Here is a 21,944-nt window from a genome sequence, read left to right on the forward strand (position 1 = left end):
CATTCTTTACATTTTTTATGAAATAAAACTATAAAATATATACTTATGTGTAGTCAAGAATACTTAGCACATGTCTTCTAGTAAAATTTTCTAGGTTTATATTTCTTCTATCACTTGTGTATAGACCCACTACGTGTCATTCGTCTTATTTGCACAGTCAATGTTTTGAAAAGAATTAGAGGCTAATTTAAAATTTACTGTTTTACTTAGAAACTACTTCAAAATAAAACTGCTCAATAGGTTTCAGAACCCACCATTGATTATGAAACAAAGAGAATATTAGAAAATAACAGCTATGTTTAGTGGCCATTACAGCTGGACATACAAGCTGAGATAACATTACGGCAAAAATTAAGGCACGCTTCCGACAAAATGGCGGTGGCCAGTGGAGCTGGCCTTACAAGTTACAAAGGCATATTATAAATACTGCCTTCGAGTACATAGGGTTAATATCTCTCATAGTGACACGCATTTATGTTGAGGACTACTCACATAGAGCAGCTTTGTGCTAGTGGTGAGGTGAGACTTAAGGTTCATGAAGTACTTGGCCGGTGTGACCTTTGGGAACAGATCAGAATGTCATATCACGTATAAAACTTATGCTCGCCTTGCTCTTGAGTATGGATCTGAACTTCTGTCACATGTGACATCCACTATATGTGAGACCCTCCTCGATAGACTCCAGAAGAAGGCACTCAGATACAGGGACTGCCTAGTCCGTCAATCACAGCGAGATAAGCTTAGACTGGCATGGAAGCCATGATCTGATCTCACTTGGTAAAAAGGTGATCCATCTAGCATTTGGTCGAGCTCCTCATTTACTGGAAGATAGTACAATATCAAAGGCAGCGGTTCAACTTTCGGTTTATGGTCTTCCTTGGTGACTCGCAGTCAACAATCTTTGCACTTTGTTCTCCAGAAGCACCATACGATCAGCTGGCCCTTGGAGCTCGGATACAGAGGGGATGGTGAGTTGTCCTTCAGTGGATCGTCTGACACTATGGAGTTTTGTAGGCAATGAAAAAGTGAACACCCTCGCTAAAAGCGAAACAAATATGCTAATATTTCATGAACCTCCAGGAAAGAAAACAGCACTGATAAAGTCATATTCACCACTGATTGCTTCATCTCCAGCCAATCCCGGTATTGCTCTTCCCTCTTCACACATCTGCGGTAGTGCATTTAGTCACTATCTTCAACAAAGCCAAAATATCTCTAGATTTTTGGTAGAAATTATATAAATAATTGTAATAAAAAACCAGCATTTAATCATACTAAATTGTCAGCTTACGAAAAAGATGGGATAATGATCATTAATTGGTTGAGCTCCAGTCAATTCCAGTTTGCTCCTCCTTCATCCCTCATCTGTGTACTTGTCGTGTCAGTTTGGTTTAATATTTTTTGATTGATGATGGCTCTCCTCACTAATGTTTTGGTAAGGTTCAGAATATATATGGTAAGGGTATAAATATCAAACTATGTTTTGTCTCAGATCGTGTTTTGTATTTTCACACATACTTAACCCTATAATTGGCATGCATTTTTGCCTTAACTGGCTTAGCTTTTAACCCCTTGCGCAGAGTTAAATAAAAAAATTATTTGCAAAATCAGTTACATTGCAAAAAGTAGTGTTTCATATAATTTTATTCAAAATAAAGTACAGTATATTCAAAAAGAAATAAATATTGGGTTTACGTTTACACTCATGGATGTATGGTGCTTTGGTGCTTATTTTCTAAAAACAGTTTTTTATTATCTATAGTCCATAGAAATAACTAAACATCTTGAATTTAATAATCCAAAATATACAGAATATTTGGGTTGTTACACTGGTCAGAAAATGTGTAATACTTATAATACAGAATAAAAATAAAAGCAAATAAAACTTTTTCTGCTTTGTATGCTTAATGAAAGTAACCAGGTTTTAATATAAAAATTAATCATAAACTGATGATGCCTTAATCAGCAAAAGCGCTTTTAATAAAAATTAAATTGTGGAAAAATGTAAAACTTAACAGAACAGAATCCAGTTGACTTGAACAGCAACAGTTGTCTAGATTTCATTCAAACATTTTATATGTAATATTGACTACATTAAAAGAAAGTGTGGAACCTGCCGATTACAATGATGACATAACTTTTATTATGGTTTTAATGAACACTGTTTGAAAGATGACGTAATTAGCAGATAATGTGTAATGCGACATAAATTATGGCTCTGCCAGTTCCAAGGTTAAAACCATCAGACAAATAGATAAAAATTTATACAGTTTCAGCCAAAAATATTAAGAGAGATATCTGACTGAAATTGGCAACTTTCAGTTTTTTATCTTGTTGGCTGATGGTAATATAACTATTATTTGCGTGTCTGATGGTTGTTTTTAAGTGTATAAAGCTAATAAGTGTGGTCTGGGGAAAAAGTAGTTTGATATTTTTAACACTTTGATATCCTTCCTTTTTAATCTGTGTTTGCAACAGCTTACAATTGGGTGAATGAGTTTAAACATGGCCGTTCATCTACAAATGATGAACATCGATCGGAACGACCAGGGGAAACGTCTACTCCCGAAATGATTGAAAAACATCTGGGAAATGATGTTGAATGATTGACGAATTAAAGTGCACAAAATAGTTGTGGTTAGAAGACTATGACAAGGTGCAGTTGCTTCAATTTTGCATACAAAATATTTACCTCTTAAACCCTTCAACGCGTTTTGCCGTACTAGGTACGTCATGACACTTTTAGTTGAGATCGCGTTTTGCCGTACTGAGTACGTCATGGAGTAGTCGGTTATTTTTGTAGCTGTAACAGACGACTATCGAATGTTTTCAATGAAAAATGTATACCAATCGAAAGGAGAAGATTCAAACTTTCGATTAATTGAGTCGATATCTCGAAAAATCGATCTTTAGAAAAAATATCTGAGAAATCAGCTGCATTCAAGACGACGTCATTGCCGTGCAGCCGATCGTTTGTCAGCTTACGTTTGTTGTTGTTTACAGTCATTGTTAGTGTGATGGTTATGTTCAACTGACATATTTTTGTGTGTTTTACGTTCCTTTGTTTAGTTATTATTATTAGTTTTACAAGCTAACTATATTGTTTTGAAGAAGGAAATCCCGTTTTGACAGGAACAATTTGTTGTGTTTTATAAACATGAGTTGGGGATGGTTTGTAGGTTAGCTAGCTTTTAGGGAAATTAACCTAAAGTAGGTTAATTTTGTTTAATTTGGCTAATTTTAAACACTAACAACATAGAAGTATAATAAAATAATTATAAACTTGGGTAATTTGCTTATATTATTTAAAAAACACAAAATCTCTAAAAAAAACCGCCAGAAAAATCAACGCAGGAGGGAGTATGACCATGAAAAAAAAATAACGCGTTGAAGGGTTAACAATGGAAAATATCTGAAATCCTGTTATCCTTTCAAACATTAGTTTATACGAACTCTTAAAGAGTTAAAGTGAAAGTTTAATAATCTGTTATTAGAAAAAGTCTCAGATTAATAATATGTTAATTATAATTGCAGTCTTTGACAGTAAGTGTAATTTACATGTAAAAATAGGTGTTTACAGGTGAATATTGAACTAGATACACATTACATAACTCACACATTAGGTGTTGGGTAGGTGTCCATTGGTTATTCTGGACAATATAAATACTGTGTACTGTGATAGAACTGTCAGACTATCAGATAGAAGCAATTTATGTACAATGTGCATTCACTGACTGGTGTTACATAACGTACTAGTTATCTGTTACAATTTTTATTTGGAAAAATTGTAAATAATAACAATGTATTATTCTTACCTATCTCACATTTACTTATTTTTGACTATAGACATTAATCTCATAGTACTAGAAAAACCAGAAGAACTGTTTTTGTTAAAAGTAATTTTGTAATGAAATATTGTGTTTAATTTTATAAGCTTTGTAAAATTAGTTACAGTGAGAATGACTAAATGTTCTTCAAATGTTCATTTGAGCTTTGCAATAATTTTAGGAAGTGCAAGTTTTTGAGTATTTATTGTTGTGGTTGTCAGAAGTTGTATTGAAATTTTATTTTATGTTAATCCATAATTTTATTGATTAGAAAATACTTAGTTGACCTTTACTTTGATTCACTTTATAAGCTCTTTTAGGCGGGTTTAAACACACACAAACTTTATCAAAACTTATTTATCACATAGATTATTGGGTACAATTGGTACAAATGCATTAGAAACTAGAATAATGTCTTGATAGGATTACTAGATAGGTCTACACTATGGTGTCAATGCCTAATTGACGCTGTCGATGCCATTTAGTTCGGTGAAGCTGTCCTCTATGTGGTCTCCATAGTTGTATGTGAACACCTTGAGGCCCACAAACCCTCCAAACCACCGCACGCCCTTGTGGTAGACGCCGATTCCACTGAGCGGCACGGGCGGTTGCGGTGACACCATCTGCGTGTCCAGGTATGGCACTGTGGTCTGTGCAGCGTCCAGGTCGATGTCCGAGTACGTGAACTGAAGATACTGATCGTTTTCAGAGTCAATCTTGGATGGTGAAAGAGAATTGAGGGGATTGTCTGGAGAGTCTAGTTTCAATCTGGTCCTGAAATCAGGGAAACACAACATTAGTATGATTCATAGTTTTGTCTGAAAGATCATCGTCTATATGCAGGATGCCTGACAACAGATGAGTTTCCTTACCTGGGTTTTATCGGTGCTCCGTCTGTATTGTCGTTGCTGATCCACAGATCTTTCCTACCAGGTTCGATGAGTTCTCCGGACGTAAAGTTTATTGGAGTGGCTCGGATTTCTAAATTTAAGTGTCCTCCCACCCTGCGGAACTTGATTCCTGCAACAAAATAGTTGACAATAATATTTGTGTTTAAAGTATTTGTTTATTCAGTTTTAAATCATACCAAACAAATTTAATTTGGTAAGGTACTTAGACATTCCACAATTTGACTTTATTTTAGTAATTTATCTTATATTAGCAACCTGTAATGACATGTTCAGGAGGTGCCTTTAGGTCATCGAGGTCAATGGCTCGCTTATAATAGGTCATTTTCATATAATCCTTATCCTCGATAGCGTTCCTTGTCCGAAAATTGTCCACGGGTTGCCAGGAAATGGAGGTTTCATCAATGTGACCATAACGCTGCAGGATTCCTTCTTGGATCTGGATATGGACCACGCCGTGCATTTTCACAAACCGCACTCCGGTTATCACCCTAAAAATAATATAGTACATTTAATTCAGGAAAAATGTACTCAGTGATTTGAAAATGTTCATTTCATTTCCTAGTTATTTAAACAAAGAACAAAATACGCACTTGTTTGAGTCAGTCGAAGATAGAACATTTCGGAGGCTGAAATAACGGTCTGAGTTGGTCGCATCGTCGCAGATGCAGAAGCAATAGGAGCAGTGCCAAAACAACCAACGCCACCAGCTATCCACCTTGCTGGTACGGTGACACGATCGTTTATTCCCCAACACTCTACCATTCTCGAATTCTATCCAGTCATAACGCCTCCTGGATAGTGTTGGGTCCTGTTATCAAGTGTAGTGATTAATTTTAATCTGATCAAAAGAATATCATACACGGATCGTTAGCAAAATACAATGAACATGCGAAGCACTCTAGTTTCCATCTTACCGCTTGGCAGACCCACATGTCAGAGTCTATGTATTGGCACTCGACTATGTCTCCGTTGCAGCCCCTCTGTCTGGCACAGAAATTGTTCTCGTAGCAGCCGTGCTGTTTGGTCACCTGATAGTAGCCGCAGTTCTCTCTGCATGTCTGCTGTGAGTTGAGGTCCACCTCATTTTGGATGTAGCCCTGAAAAGATCATATAACTATATAGTATTTTCCACTTAAAGTTATTAATGATTAATGTAATGAAAATAACTAAAACCCTTTAAATTAAAACTTTTTATTACATACACGTGTTTCGGTTTTTAACCATCTTCAGTGTACATTAACCTCTAAATAATGATGTATAATGACAGGCTTTGTAACATTTTAAATAGGAAGGACTTTTGAAATTTTACAAGAAATTAATGATGTTATTAATGATGTATAATGACAGGCTTTGTAACATTTTAAATAGGAAAGACTTTTGAAATTTTACAAGAAAAATCGCAGTGACATACCTGCAATAGTCGAGTAAGTTGGGCATAGGTTTCACCCTCCACGTGATGTTTCGGATCACATCTCCAATAAGCGGCGTCAGCGTTGCTCAAGGCCTCCTTCAGTGAGATGGCTTGTTCCGCCATTCGTTCCAAGTAACGCTCACGCATCAGTTCAGACTCCAGAGTGAAATTTCCTTTTCCGTAGACTCGCAGTAGCATCCAAGAGAACTGCATCATTGCATAGCCCTTCAACTGAGTCATCTGTAGCGAGTTGTACAGGTTGTAGATGATTTGGTGCGGTGACTGTTGAACGTGACATAGCGAGTTTTCTCCCTCCTATTAGACATATTTTGGTTAATCAACTGATTTAGTTACATTGAACAGATATTTAGAAACAATGTGGCAAAGGTATTTCTACTATAGAAAAAACAAAATGAAGCAAATTTTTTGTGTTGAGAAAACACATTGTTTCATGATAATCCATTTTACTTGAGTAATGGGGAACCGTTTTGCTCTAAATAAATCACTTGTGTAAACAGTTTATCTAAAGAAATATATTTGAAATTTGATTAGATAAATCATGTTCCATGAAATGATAAAGGAAAGCAGAAGATAGCCTCCTAATAAACAAATATAGAGGAGATAAGATTATCTTCACTGTGTTTATAAACATGCAAGTAGTGGAAATAACTATTGTAAATCATTTAATATAAAAAAATAACTTTAAATCATTCTCTTATAAAAATTTAAGAGTTTAAAATTCTTAACTCACTGTACTAATATTATTGTTGATAATAATGTCTATTGATAATCAGTTTTTAATGACAAAACATAAATGTAATGGTGTCTTTGTCATTAGGTTATGTTATCATCTTATCCTTCAATAAGAACTTGGTGTTCACCGAGTATTCACCTTTCCGATAAGAACGTAGAGTTGTTCATTTCCCTGCTCACTGCCCATGACGAGGGAGTGGCAGGATACCAGAGCACTTGGGATAGATGGAAGGGTGTCAGAGTCCTGTAGGACTGTCTCGGCCAGGTCAAGCCAGGCCCGGGTGAACATTTTGTGTTTGTATGCCGGCTCCTGCTGGAACTTGCGGAAGTTTCCGTAAAGACCCTCGATGCCAGCCAGCTCCACCTGTATCCGTGCGTAGTTCCAAATATTCTCGGCCATTGTTTCCGGGATGCGTGCTGGTACGAAGCGATCGAGCTTGTCGCAGAGCGTCTTGAATGCCAGAAGCACGGCCGAGTCGACACCGTACTCTGCTTGAGCGTTTAGAGACCACTCGCTATTGTCTGTCACATTGATCCACAGTTCATCTATGTAGGTAATAGCCATGTCACGGAACACGTCTGCCTTGCTCAAAGGTTTTCGTTGCACCCTGCTGTCCACCCAGGTCAATGACCCCAGTAATAATATTACTCCTGCTAACCACATTATTCTTATTCTCGAATTGAGTCTATCCATTTTTTACGCCATCGGTATAAATAACCTGAAAATTGTTGAGAAAGGAGGGGTACAATAAGGTTTATGTAGATTTCAACTGTGCATAAAAAACTGTCACAGTGAAAATTACAATAATAAAAATTTTTGCATTTCCCATATAATTAATTAAGCAACTGTTGTAACCACCATTTATATACTGTGTACAAATGAATGTTCCAGCATTATTTTGTAGTCTTAACCATTTCAGAAAAGATATTTATAAAATATTATTTAACTAATATTGTAATAATAAATTAATAAAATAATATTTTGCTGAAATTTTGACATTAACTCACATTTGGATGTACTGTGACATATAGGGAAATTGTATGTAGTACATTAAAGTTTTCAAAAACAATTACTAAACAAACAAATGTTTGTATTCAATACAAAGATTTCAACACATAACACAGCTATGGTGTTAAACTCAACAATTGCAAGAATTTCTAGTTCGATTTGTTTAAATTTTTGTGGACATCAATATTTTGTGGTTCTAAATAGTGTTTATAATAATGATGAAATTAATAATGTACTTCCAACATACTTCATATATTTTCACGCAACTCTTTTAAATCTATTTTTAGTTTTATCGCCCTTTAAAATAACTAAGAGTATTATGTAATCATTTCTTTGTATTGACCTGTTATTGTTTCCTTTGCTTTGGTATCGAGTGATAAATAAAGATAATTCTGGATTTTTTTAAAACATTTTGTATGACACAGATTTTTTGTCTATGTATTGATTTTTAAAAGTAATTATTTACTCTATTAAAGATTATTATTAAAAATGTATAAATGATTGTTGACAATTTTGATAGGTAAAAGTAAGAGTAATATATGTAAGAAATACTTGGAATCTTGATTTCAGTGTTGATGTTGAGTGAATCAGCAAATTTTCAATGGCAGGTATAATACCTGCACCTGACTAGACCAACGGCCTTGAACAGATTCATTCTTTGTCTGAGTCTTATTGCCAATGTGTTTCAAATTGATCTCTCTGAGTCATAGATCATGTGTGATAATGCTGAGGGAGTGTATTGACAAGTACTGGTAAAGCAATAAACTGCGCAGTATTTTCAGCTGAGGTTAACTCAAGAATGTTAATGGTTCAATCAGTGGCAATCTTTATTTGACCTTCATTGCTCTATCAGTTCAATAGGGTCATTCAGCATGACTTTCACAAGAGGTTATTATATTTGTTTACAAACCGTTAGAAAAAAATCTGTGATAATTTTTTGTAATAATTATTTGTCAAATAGAACATTTGCTCTCATTGTAAGAAATTAAGTTACTTTGTTTTCTTTCTTAATTTATTTAAAATGAGTCTTAATGATTATGGTTCTAATGTTTGTTATTCAGTAAACTACTATTGGATATTTATTGTCCTTATCAAATATTTATCTCTTAAACACTCTTCCTCCTGTTAAATGGTCTGTAGGCTACATCAAACGACTCACATTCACATCTAACACAGTACACTTTCCTTCTCAAGTCTACAGTCTTGTTTATACTCAATGATATTTGGGTAAAGGCAAACAAAAGCATTTTGGATACAAAATCAAATAGGCTAACATAGAATTGTTCGTGGCCCAAAAAATTACAGATTGTTACATATTTGGGTAAAGGCAAACAAAAGCATTTTGGATACAAAATCAAATAGGCTAACATAGAATTGTTCGTGGCCCAAAAAAATTACAGATTGTTACATATAGATTTCTAAGGTGAAACAATCCTTAAGAAAATGTTTTAATTATGAAGTAGCTTAATTCACCACGTAAAATGTTAGGTATCCCTTAATAATAGTGATATAGGTTTGAAATTTGGTTTCTGTTATAAAAGTTTGTGTTTTAATTATTTAAATTGTGAAAATAATTTTACCATTAAATTAGTAAATCAATTCAATTCTTGTTATTCATATTTTGAAATGGAAATAGGCTAATATGGGGTGCCTACAGATAACCAAATGATAAGAGTGTTCAAATTACAAAAAAGTGATTTGTGTAATTACTCATTAAAATTTCAGAGAGCCTTGCCGATACTCTTAAAAAATGTGCTATGTATGGTTAGTGGCTGAGATATTTATTCTTATGAGACTAAAACACTTTTTAGCGTCATAAGCATTTTACAGTGTAAACAAGTTTTGTGATTTACAACTGAGAATGTCCAATTCCAGTTTGGAAAATTGGTGAATTATTAAAGGATATATATACACGCTAAATTATATGTTAACTATGATTTTGAATCTGTGAATGATTGAATTAAGGGACACTAACATTTTATAACCATGTCTTTGCAATAAAGAGCTTGCCTATTTATTATAATTATCAACCAGTTCAGTTTTTAAACCATGCTCAGATAAAAACTAGATGGTGGAGTAAATAAATTACCACATTATATATTTATTTGTTCAATCAATCAACTAATTAATTGAGAATTTGAATTTCTGTTTGATTTTAGAAATGAGATAATCATGAAATAATAATCTTTTGTTGAAACTCAATTTTAATGTTTGCTGTCAAGTCACAAATGTGAAATACATCCCTTAAATAGTAAAAGTTTCATTTTATGTTTGTAAAACATTTCTTATAATAAATTAATAATTAATTGTTTGACATTGAAACAGTTTAGTTTTTAATAAATATTGGAATTTTATGAATTTATGTAGGTGTAACAGTTAAGATAATTAATATATTTATAAAAGTTAAAATTATTTGAAGTATTGAATGTATATCAGTAGGAAACAATGGATAAAGTCATGAAATATTAAGTGGGAGAGGAGGGAAATTTGCATAATAATTGTGAGCAAACCGTTTTATAACACAAGCACTGGTCAGTTGTCAGGGCACCGCGATCACATCACATATCACAACACTCAGATAACACACACACAACATTACCGTCACCGACTACTGAAACACTGAGACAGTGTCTCTCAGGGACAACGTTCGCACACTCCCTAATTGTCACAGACAGGTGTGCCAGTCCCTCTCGCAACAACAGATTTCCCTCAACACACCTGTCTGTGACACAATGCACTTTGTGCGGGCTCTCGTGAGGCAGTTCACTCACTATTTAGTCGGTCCAATCCTAAGTAAATTGTGATTCTACTAATAAATATTTTTTCAGTGGTTAAAATATTTTAGTACAGTCTTCTATAAACACAAAAACTTAAGTTAAAATTGACACTTTCAATTATTTATAAATATAGTTCCAATCTTATTTTAGTTATCAAGTATATTTGTTTACTTTCTGAAAAATTACGTAATATACAGATTAGCAGCGACGAGACGGTTGTTTTGTTTTAAGGTGCGATTGGTAGGAATGTCAGAAAGTTTATCTCAGACCTACCACTGAAATCCCTCCGTGCGGGAATTTAACGGACGCGTTAACCAATACGACAGATTGACATTGACTGCCTCTACATCTCTCTCTCTCTCTCTCTCTCTCACCCAGTTCCAGATGGCGCAACCGGTTCCACGGTAGCTTAGCGCTCTCTCTTTAGTTCTCTGACGTCACGACCTTTATTGTATTCTACTTTACTTCCGCCGGAGTGTGTGAGGGGCGAAGGGGGGGGGGGCTGAGGGCGACACGAGCTGAGCTATCCATGATAACGTGAACTCTTCTCTCACGTGGCAGATATTCTGCTTTGTTCTTCATACTTAATTGACCTTTCACTTTATACGCTTAGAACTCCACTAACTGGCATTTTGCTTATCTGGTTGAGAGCATCCGTAATTTAATTCGATTGCGCGGTTCTCCTCTCAATCGAAAACGATACAATCCACGCTAGAAAAGATTGAACCTGAAACCTTTATGCTCACTGTTATTAGTTTGTTTTGATTTTCAGGACTTTGAAACGGAGAGATGAACATGAACAGTAGCATCTCGCATTTTGAACCGTCGAATGTAGTATTATAAGAAAAGTTTACAGATGTACGAGGAATACTGCACAAGGATTGTTTACCCAGAATTTGAAGCGTGCGCGTGGTCTCGGTGTACTAGGAGAGCGTGATGCACACAATTATCGCTGTTTCGCGGAAATCTGACTCATCACCCTCAGGAGTGTCATGGCAGGTGAATGGTCGCTGGCATTCTTGTCTTCTCCTTAACTTTCCTTTCCGTTCTTAGGGCAGGGGTTGGGCTCAATATAAATGTTCGTTACTTATTTTTAGCTTGTGAAAACTGGCATTGTTACACTTCCTGGATGCTTATGCATCACAACAGTATTTTTGTACAATAGAAGCTCATCACTGCCTGTTTGTAACACATAAACAATGGGAAAATATTCTGTTGTTAAATTACTAGTGCTTTATTACATACCATCTCTGTGCATTAAAGGATTCTGTAAGATTGGCTTTTGAATATACATTTTTATTTTTGGTAGAAGTATACAGGAAATAGTATTTTTTGTGTCTTTGTTTTTTTTAATTGATGCATCTTTTCATAGGCCATTATAATGACGTTTAGGACATTTAATTATGCAGGGTGGTTACAAATATACTCCAATAATATTTTTGGATTTTTTTCAGGTCAAGGCAAACCAAAAATGTTATATAAACGTGGTTAGAAAGGGTTAGTCTGTATGTGTGTGTTTTTTTAAATATTTTATTGTTCATGTAAAAAATCACTAAAGATAAAAACACAAATTATTTCTTACAGGGTCAAATCAATGTAAACATTAATATTTATTATAATATCACGTTTCAATGCAGAAAGTTGGCATTTCATAGCTTGATATCAACAAATGTAAACAACAGTTTTGCTGTTCATTACAACGGTAGCTTACATATTATACATTATTTCTTGGCTGACTTTTATGTTTTAAATGTCAAAATGTTTTGTAATTATATTTATAGATTTTAATTATTCTTTCTATATTTTCATAATTGTATTTGTTTTTATAGTATTGAGCTTTCAAAAGTTTTAAATGTCTGCCACCTTGGAATGTAGTAAGATTATTTATTATTAACTTCTGTCTTAATTTGAGACTGCAAGAACAATAATTGAACAAATTTAAGTTTTTTTTTTTGTTACTGGTTTCTGAAATAAAAAATTCAAATTTACAGACACACAGGCTTGTAAGCATATCTGACCCATGTTTATATTAAATTTTTTGTTTGTATTGACAGGAAGAACAGCTTACCAAATTATCATCAGAGTTTGTAAATACTTTGTTTATTGTTTTAGATCAGATTTAGTTTTCATGTACAAGTCATGAATGTTTTCTGTTTGCGACTTCAAAACATTACAATCCGTGTCAACACTTATTGGTTTGTAAATGTTTACAATTAATTATTTTATATGTTTTATCAGATTTATGGCTTGTTATGTATTTTAATAGCAAGTAAGTTTCATTTAAACATTGGGATTTTTCTATCCGAAAATTTTGTTCTGAAATATATGTTTCTTGTTTCTGCAGTCAACATTTATAAATAAATAATATTTCTATTATATACATTAATGTAGGATAGTGCCCCATGGAACATTGACTGCATTTCCTTTACACTGGAACTGCCAGTCCCCCAGTAGCTTAACTAATTTAATATAAGACTTGACTTCCCTCATTGAATAACAACCAAGTGGTTGCTCACCAAGCATCACTTCTATACATTGATCCTTATGGTAACATTGATTCAACCAGAGATAAAAAAATACAATTATAGTTGCTTTACCATTAAGATAAATATTATGTATAATACGTAATGCGTGAATAATTAAAACAATAAAGGCAACATGCAAATTTTAAGAATGTTTCCCAATACTTACAGAAAACTATTAGTTAAAAAAGAATTATTATAGATCGTGTTAAGTGTCTGCCTCTTTCTTGAGCACAACTACAGGGTATAGAAATTGATAATAATATAGGTTAATTGAATGAAATGTCTCTTAGAAGCAGAATTAAGGAATATAAACTCAGTAGTAAATGTGGCAGAAAGATCATAATGAAAATATAAGCTTAAAATTGTGTTAGTTCAGCATAACACAAATAATTTATCCATTTCGCTCACTTAATAATCAGTCTACACATTTTTATTCATTTCACCATGAGATAAGTATTAGTACCTCCTGTAATATGATATAGTAACTTTATTTTATTCATCGCGTATAAGTTGTACTTCTCTGGCTCTTCTGCAGTGCGAAGCAGTAAGAATATGACTCAAGCAGTAAGAATATAACCCACTGACTCTGCACAGGATGTTGCCTGTTCATTTATCTTATCAAAAAGACTTGCAAAGTCGGCAGTTGGCAGTTAACATTCACTGGATGGAATGTGCACTCAGCCTCTCTTTGTTTCTTGGAACTCTTTCAGAGCACTTGGAACTCACCCACTCACAGATTATGTTCTGTTCAGCATACAAGCCATGTAAGGAACAAGTTTCCATTTTGGGGCTGTTATAATTATTGGCACAATAAATGCATTTGTATAAAAATTGATGTTATAAATATTTATACAAACTCAAGTCTAGTTGTCAATCTATTGTTTCAACATTGCAGTAAAGAAATTAATATTTTGCTATCAGTTTTCTAGTTTTATTTTCACCAACACTACTAAAAGGGAATGTAGACCACTGTAATGCTTTTAACCTATAATTAAATAAACAACTGTAGCCCACAGTGTAAATAATCATACTGTTTAAAAAATTTTATTGCAAGAGCATGAGATATTTTAAGTCAAGTAAAATTTAATTATCTAACTTAAGCATCTAGTAAAAATTGTTTAATTGTTAATGGCTAATGAAAACAAAAGATCACACTTATTATTAATGAAATGGAATTCTTTAGGAAATGAGCATTTTAACACTGAGAGAACAGCAAAGTTGATTTATATTGCAGTCTTGGCCATTATTGGCTGATAATGCAGTAAATTGACACTAAGTGAGGTGATTGGACTTTGCCATCCTGAGAAAACAAACAAGTGATTTATCACACAACACTTACACTTGTTGTATATATTGCACTGAATCACAAACAATGTGTTTGGAGGTCCATTTTCTTATTACAATCTCTTATCACTAACTTAAAATGCTAATTTATGACAACAAAACCTTCCTTTTTGTTTTGATTACACCCTTATATCATTATTACGAGTTTTGGAGCTGTTCCCTATAATGTTTTATACCTCAAGTAGCTCCCAAATACTTAAATGCCACAAAATATAGTGTTTGTATAATGCATAAAGATCTTTAAAAGAATTTAATTTAACAATACCTTTACATAAGAAGACATTTTAGTGAAAATAATGGAAAAGGTGGGAGTGAGTTGAAAATTGCTGTATGTGTACAAAATTAAATTTTTTAAGTTAAAGTATAAACTACAATCTAAATCAAGTTATGATAATTGGGGTAATAAAATGTAAAATAATTAACTACTGGTAGAACTCTGAAAAAAATTATTGTTTTTACAATAAAGATGTGGAAGGCACATATAAGACAGTACGGTGACTGACTTGTATAACTTTATATACTGTAGACTTTTGCTAGGTCTAGTGGGTCTTGCTAGGACTAGTGTGACTTGCTAGGACTAGTGGGTCTTGCTAGGACTAGTGTGGCTTGCTAGGATTAGTGTGACTTGCTAGGGCTAGTGGGTCTTGCTAGGATTAGTGTGACTTGCTAGGACTAGTGGGTCTTATTAGGTCTAGTGTGGCTTGCTAGGACTAGTGGGCCTTGCTTGGATTAGTGTGGCTTGCTAGGTCTAGTGGGTCTTGCTAGGACTACTGGGTCTTATTAGGTCTAGTGTGGCTTGCTAGGACTAGTGGGTCTTATTAGGTCTAGTGTGGCTTGCTAGGACTAGTGGGCCTTGCTTGGATTAGTGTGGCTTGCTAGGTCTAGTGGGTCTTGCTAGGACTAGTGTGGCTTGCTAGGCTTCACTATATTTTTTGAGTGAAGAAAATTCTATTCTTCTAGGATATTCTCAAGGTATAAAATAACCAATTTCAAAATGATTTTTGATGTAGAAACTGGAATGTATTTATTGTAAAAATTACATGACATGATTTATATATACTCCACTGATGTAGGATTACTGACAGTGTTGCAGTAATTATAAAGAAATAATTAAGTGTTTATTAATATATTTATATAATATATTACAACTCACCTGTGGTATGTAGAGATCTCTAATAGCACACCAGTTGCGGTTGTTTCTATTTTTATATCCAAGCATATTTCATATAAATGCTTGATTTAAACATCTCTCTAACTCAATAATTTTGGCTCCAACGATTTTCCAATCATCCTTAAAATTTATAGTATCTCACCCTAGATTTCATCAGAGAAATGTCAGGATCTGAAGGTAACACGAACTTACAACACAATAATAGAACCTAAAAGGTCAGTCAGTATCTTATGAACAGAATGTGAACATCATACCTGCAGGACTTGGCGGATAAGCTGGAGGATCCCAGTATGAAGGAAGGCATGTCCTTGATCCCTATCAGGATAGATCATACTATGCAGTCGGTCCAGTATTCCTTGCACAGAGTTGGGACTGTGAGAAACTACATAGGTGGCGAAACTCTCCAGCGTGTGCCGCTCTAGCCCAGAAGCTATTGTACGATTGTCATCTTCCCCCACATCTGTATACTCTGCACAATATTGGTATCATGATTGTAAAGAGGGTTAGAACTTCACTGTACACAAGTGGCAATAGTCTCCAGCATGTGCTGCTCTAGCCCGGAAGCAACTGTCGATAGTTGTCTTCCTCCACATCTCCGTACTCTGCGCAATAATGGTATCAGGATTGTAACAAGGATTAGATCTGTTGGATTCTACACAAAGTTTTAAACTCTTCAGCATATACTTTACATATTGTGTGTTATATACAATGTCAAAAGATTTATTCTTGCAAACTTATAAAAACATTTCATTTAAAGAATTATTTGGTAGTTAAAAGTTAACTGCTGTTTCACTTACATTAGTGATATGTTATGTTATCTAAAACAAATAAACAAGTAAAAGAGCGATTGGCACATTTCCAAGGTTTGAATGATAACAGCTGAGTTGATATCTGTATTTCTAAGAACCTAATCATCAGCCTATTTTACTTGGTGAATCATGTGAACATCTATCTTCTGGGCAATGTTTCTGTACATTCTTACTCTTCGCAATATATTGCACTGTGTTAATAGTGTTATGCTTTAGTTTTTTTTTTAGATTTGTAATATAATAAATTAAAATCGTAAAGGGTTTTGTTATCTTGTACAGATAATTACCAGCTACTGTTTATTATTGTTTTTGTAATGGTATTTATCAATGTCAAACAGCTCAGTGATAGACCCATAAATTATGATCTTTTCTGTCCAATATGTCATTTTAAATGAGGCACATGAGGGAAAAACTAGACATCATTAATAAAAGAAATAGAAAGTCAGCTGAAGAGGAGTTTTGAACGTTTATCTAGAGAGATTAATGGCTAGTAAAGTGTATGAGCTTACCTCTGAACTTGTTATCAGCAAAGTTCATCATTGAAATGAGTTCTAGAAGCGTGTCGATCCGTAACTCCAGGCGGATCTGAGTGGGAATGTCCTGCTTGAGGTTGAGCATGGATGCAGATGTGGCACTCTGCACTAGCTTGTCCACCTGTTCCATCCTTGTACACAGCAGAACAAATTTTGGGGATTTTTATAAAGCTGTTCAATTTCCAAAATCACTGAAATTTTGTTTTTTTACACTGTTGAAACATTCAAGTAATAGCTAATGGTTTTCAATATCTAGGAAAGTAGGAAACCCTGTGTTAGTACCAAAATAGTTTTCTATTTATTAACAAACTGCTTTAGTATGAATGCAGAGTTTGCGTAATTAGATTGCCTCTAATGTATTATGGATAGGTTGATTGCTACCATATTCAGGCAAATTGTAAATTTTGAAAAAGACATCTATGAAGGATTTATAAATCAAACTTAAACAAGTTCATATTAAACTTTATGTTTTGTACCTTAAGTTATGATACAATTCTTTATATATTTTTTGGAGTGAAGAAAAGAATTTCCTCATGTACAGTATGTTAATTTATACATGTACAAGATTAATTTAACACATGTATAAATTTAGAAAGTTTTAATGTGGTAAATATTAGATCTTATTTTTTAGTATTATAATGAAGTGTTGAGATCATGCATGTGCTTACGTAAAAGCATTAAGTGTGATATAACAAACAAATTAAATTTGCCACTTGAATGAATTATTTGAAATATCTAAAAACTATTTTAAATGTTTATAATATTTAGATTTGGTGATATAAAACATTTTGGATGAGGAAAGAAATTTCAAGGTCTAAATGTAAACTCACTTGTACACATTATTTTCAGTATATGCAGTTTAAATGTTGATTTGAATTTAAATTTAGTTTTCAAAATTCAATTTCCCCCTCTATTAGTTTTTGTACATAAACAAATGTCTTTAGTTTAGTAGCAAATACGATATTCATGCTTGTGTTAACTAAGATAGGTTTACTTTGCTATATTATTTTGTATAGTTTCTCAGTACTATGTTTCAATAAATAAATATGAAATGCAGTAGCTCAGGGCTGCAGTATAATAAGCGGCCACCATGACAATCAAAGATAATTAGAAATATCAATGATTCTATTGTCGTAGTGGTGGCGTATTATACTGCAGCCTAGTTTAGAAGTGGACTTTGCTATGATAAGCTAGCACATGTAATGTCATGTTTGGTAATGCTGTGTGTGCTACATTTTTGCTTAATAAACAACAAAGCTCACTCCAGTTCTTACTCAACTGCTTTGTTAATATGCTTTTATATGCAGACACCTACCTTTTTTGAACGTTTGGCGTAACTACAGTAACTTGAGATTTTATAAATTTAACTTCTATATTCAAATTTCCTTTAGTATTCAATTATGTCTAAAAGTAAACACGATAATACAAGACATCGTTGCCTTCATCTTCCAACACAAGTGTGAGTTGTGAAGTAGCCTACGTTTGAAAAAATGGACACCTGCACACTTCGGCAAAATAAAAAAATAATATATTAGGTAAAAACAATGAGAAACTACTCCCAAGATTAATTTCCTTCATGCTATTTTTTTAAATTTCATAACCAATTGAATAAAAAAATTGGGTGCTAAACTTTGATATAAGCGTAAAATGAAGTTTTAAATCGATTTTTCGGGTTATTTATAGGGTTATACCTACTATTCTTCAAAGTAATTTTATCCGTGTTTTTTGGGTTTATGGGAAATGTGATCCATAACAATTATTTTATTTCATGTATTTATCAGTGAAATTAGGTTAATTATTGGCCTAGTATTATTTCATTTTAAATTTCAAATTAGTTGTGGTGGAAGAGATATGTCTGTATAGCCTTTGCATTGGTCACTATAAATGTATATTCTGTTCTCAAGACATGTGGAAGCATTTTCATATATGCTTATACTATACCAATAGAATAATTTTGTTTCCGTGGTCCATTAATCCTCTATTTTTGGAAAATTTATAAAATAAATATATTATGCTGTAAAAAATAATTTTTTTGCACAGTTGTATACACTACACTAATCTACTACCATAGATGTGTTTATCAGAAAAGTTGTGTACTTATACACAACAGTGATTTAAAAATTGTATTAATTAATATTGGACGACCTAAGTATATGGCTTGTCATTTTAAGAATTCTCAATTTTACCTAATACGAAGAGATTTATTAACATTGACAATTTTATGTAGGTTCTAGCCTATTTTGAAATCAGAGAATTTTTCAAAAGTAGTTAAGTTAGTTTTTAAGACAATCTATATGGTATACTGATATTTTCTCACTTAAATGTTGATGAGTTTGGATAATAAAAATTTATTTCAACTATGCTTCTTTCAAGACCTTACATCCACATTATGCTATGTGCTTTCTCTTTTATTTTTTGATTTTTAATTACAAGATCAATTCTTTTAAATTACAACTACTTCAAATATTGATTGAAAACTCCTTTATGATTGTTTCAGTTAATTATTCTGTCAGATTTGTATGATAAAGTAAGCAAAATTAATACATTAAACTAATGTACCTTCTTGACACCTGTGAGATTTTAGACAGGAGTTTTTTCTCCTTATCCTTGAGTATGGGCAAGTCTATATGTTCCGGCCCTTCACCTTCCACAAAGGGCTTGACCAGTTTCCAAGCCTGGAGCACATCTATGACCACTTCGTGGGCGAAGGATATTATGTCTCCCACATCAGACAGACTAATGAGACAATTAGAGACAGGAATTCCGACTAGAATAAGTAATACCGCGGTGCACTTCATCTTTAGAGCACTAATGACTAGACACGGCGTATTTGAGGTTATGTCATCGGTGGATGGGTTAAATTACAACAGCAAACAGCTGGTCGCTGCCATTGCTTGTAACGATCACTCACTGACGTTTCGTTACTTGGAGTAGTGAAGAAAGAATGTGAGGCAGGCGACTGATCTTTGCGCATGCGCAGACTGCCAGACGACGCGACGCGCGACGGCTCAACTATTGACCTTGAACCTGGGGCTGTTGTTCGCCCTTCAGACGAGAACGATGAGTTTATTACTTCAGTTAGTAGTGTACTGAATAATAGCACAACTTTGATTTATAATTTGCCATGAAAGAATTTCTTACAATGCAAATACTTAAAGGTATATCATCAACACATAAAATAATGGTGTTGACTTGAAATATAATTTGTTGTGTAATTGAAGCACGTGTGTGTCTCTCAGCTGAGCTTACTAGGAGCACGTTTCAATTGGTTTTATTCGTTGTAAGCGGATACAACGTTACTGTACTTACTAGTTCACGTTAGTACGATAAATGTCACTCTATAACCGGGTTTTACCGTACCAACTTTTGAGGGTTCCACACCCTTAAAGATAGAACAATAACACCGCCTTAGTTTCTTCCGTTTCTGTGCGCATATTTATAAACAGACATAAATAAAATAACCTAAATACTCTACAAATGTTCAAAAATATTTGTGTTGCCATTCAAATCGGAAATAAAAAGAATAATGGTTAAAAACTCTATATAAATATGAAAAAACAATCTTACTTATTTCAACTTTTGAGGTTACAGCACGTTAATTTCACATTCCAATGTATAAACTACAATACAATTTATTTCGTATTTTTATCTTAAAAAGGGACCGAAATTAAATTAAATTAGACGTGATTTGAGAACATATTGCATCATGAAGATTCGGCACCAACAGCCAACGTGTGACTAACAGACGACCTTCGTAATAGCGCACGGATTCGTAAACCTAAACCCTCTCTTCGTGTTATGTCTGTTGAATGCTTCAGTTAGTTCCTTTAGTTCAGTTCAGATGGTGTTGCAATGGGAAGACACTCAAAGAACTTTGGCTTGTTTCTACTCTTGGACCAAACGACTAGATACTCGAGTTGGAAAGTTAACTACAAACTGACAATAAAATTTAGCTTGTCTATTTCTGCGTTCAGACACATAAAGCAAATTATTTACAAACAATAACTTCCAGTTTTTATGTCGACAACAACGAAAAAGGTACAGGTATTTGACATTTTCATTTAATTTGTAACTCTGAGAATGCTTAACTCCGAAACTTGTGATCCGATTCAGATCACGTTTTTATCCAAAAAAGCTACAAATGTACTGTTTTTTAGAATGAAATTGTACAGTTCTGTGTAAAATGTTATTAAATTACGCTTGCATCTTGACTCTTATTCTTGACCGGATGGTTCAAAGGTTTTGTATTAATCTCGTTATGGAATTCTTGTCATTATTTTGGGTGTTTTATATTGTAAATTACTATCTAACTCACTTTTCATAGCTGTATATAGTGAGTGAGTCAGCCACAATCAGGTTGGTGTGTCTAATATAATTGGATACACGCTTTGTGTAAGTTCGAAGCGTTTAATTTGAGACACCAATGTATTTGAGACTTTGTTAATTTACCGTAGCCGACGCGACACACGTCATCTGCCGTTTGTTTGCTCAAACCGCCAGGCTGCAGAGGCAACATTGCGGGAATTTTAATGAGCAAAAAAGTTTAATATTTTTAGGTGGTAAGATAATATTTGCCACAAAGCCATAGATAATTGCCAAAACAAAACGTTTTACAATATCTATAGTCTGCGTGAAATGTTCGTAGCCTACATTGTTTCTGCCATAAAAGTACTTAAAAGATAAAATTAATTACAAATATTTTCCTGTCTTTTATATTACACATATGGTACTTGTATATCTGAGTAATTTAGCAATCATATTCTTACGTCAATAATACCTCGTTGAGTGTACATTGCAACCAAATGTTATCTCTGACTAAAAGTGATAAGGATTAGGAGATAGATGCAGAATCAAGAATCAAGAAGATTTATTGT

The 21,944-nt window shown here is 33.6% G+C and overlaps 2 protein-coding genes across 5 annotated transcripts in view; one reads left to right on the forward strand and one right to left on the reverse strand.

Moving 5' to 3' along the window:
• The window catches only part of LOC124366308 (E3 ubiquitin-protein ligase Ubr3), a 119,320-nt gene that overhangs the window by 56,152 nt on the left and 41,224 nt on the right, over nucleotides 1-21,944 (forward strand). The window lies entirely within an intron of this gene.
• Nucleotides 4,170-20,008, reverse strand: LOC124366309. Of its 2 annotated transcripts, XM_046822754.1 has the most exons (9): nucleotides 19,630-20,008; nucleotides 17,047-17,201; nucleotides 15,983-16,197; nucleotides 6,150-6,464; nucleotides 5,653-5,835; nucleotides 5,329-5,546; nucleotides 4,994-5,226; nucleotides 4,700-4,847; nucleotides 4,170-4,601 (listed from the first exon to the last, which is right to left on the reverse strand). In XM_046822754.1, exons 1-9 carry the CDS (start codon nucleotides 19,866-19,868, stop codon nucleotides 4,286-4,288), a joined length of 2,022 nt encoding a protein of 673 aa, XP_046678710.1. In that variant the 5' UTR covers nucleotides 19,869-20,008; the 3' UTR covers nucleotides 4,170-4,285. The 2 variants fall into 2 exon arrangements, with proteins under 2 accessions (XP_046678710.1, XP_046678711.1); XM_046822755.1 differs by lacking the exons at nucleotides 15,983-16,197; nucleotides 17,047-17,201; nucleotides 19,630-20,008 and adding exons at nucleotides 7,042-7,621; nucleotides 10,422-10,579.

Source organism: Homalodisca vitripennis, chromosome 7 (genome assembly GCF_021130785.1).
Source record: "Homalodisca vitripennis isolate AUS2020 chromosome 7, UT_GWSS_2.1, whole genome shotgun sequence".
Taxonomy (NCBI): domain Eukaryota; kingdom Metazoa; phylum Arthropoda; class Insecta; order Hemiptera; family Cicadellidae; genus Homalodisca; species Homalodisca vitripennis.

Excerpts from the sequence above, each read along its gene's own strand:
- LOC124366309 (XM_046822754.1), bottom strand. The coding sequence starts at position 19,868 with ATGAAGTGCACCGCGGTATTACTTATTCTAGTCGGAATTCCTGTCTCT. Across the intron at positions 6,465-15,982 it reads TTATCCGCCAAGTCCTGCAG|GAGGGAGAAAACTCGCTATG; the intron begins GTATGATGTTCA and ends TATGTCTAATAG. Across the intron at positions 4,602-4,699 it reads GGAGCACCGATAAAACCCAG|GACCAGATTGAAACTAGACT; the intron begins GTAAGGAAACTC and ends CCCTGATTTCAG.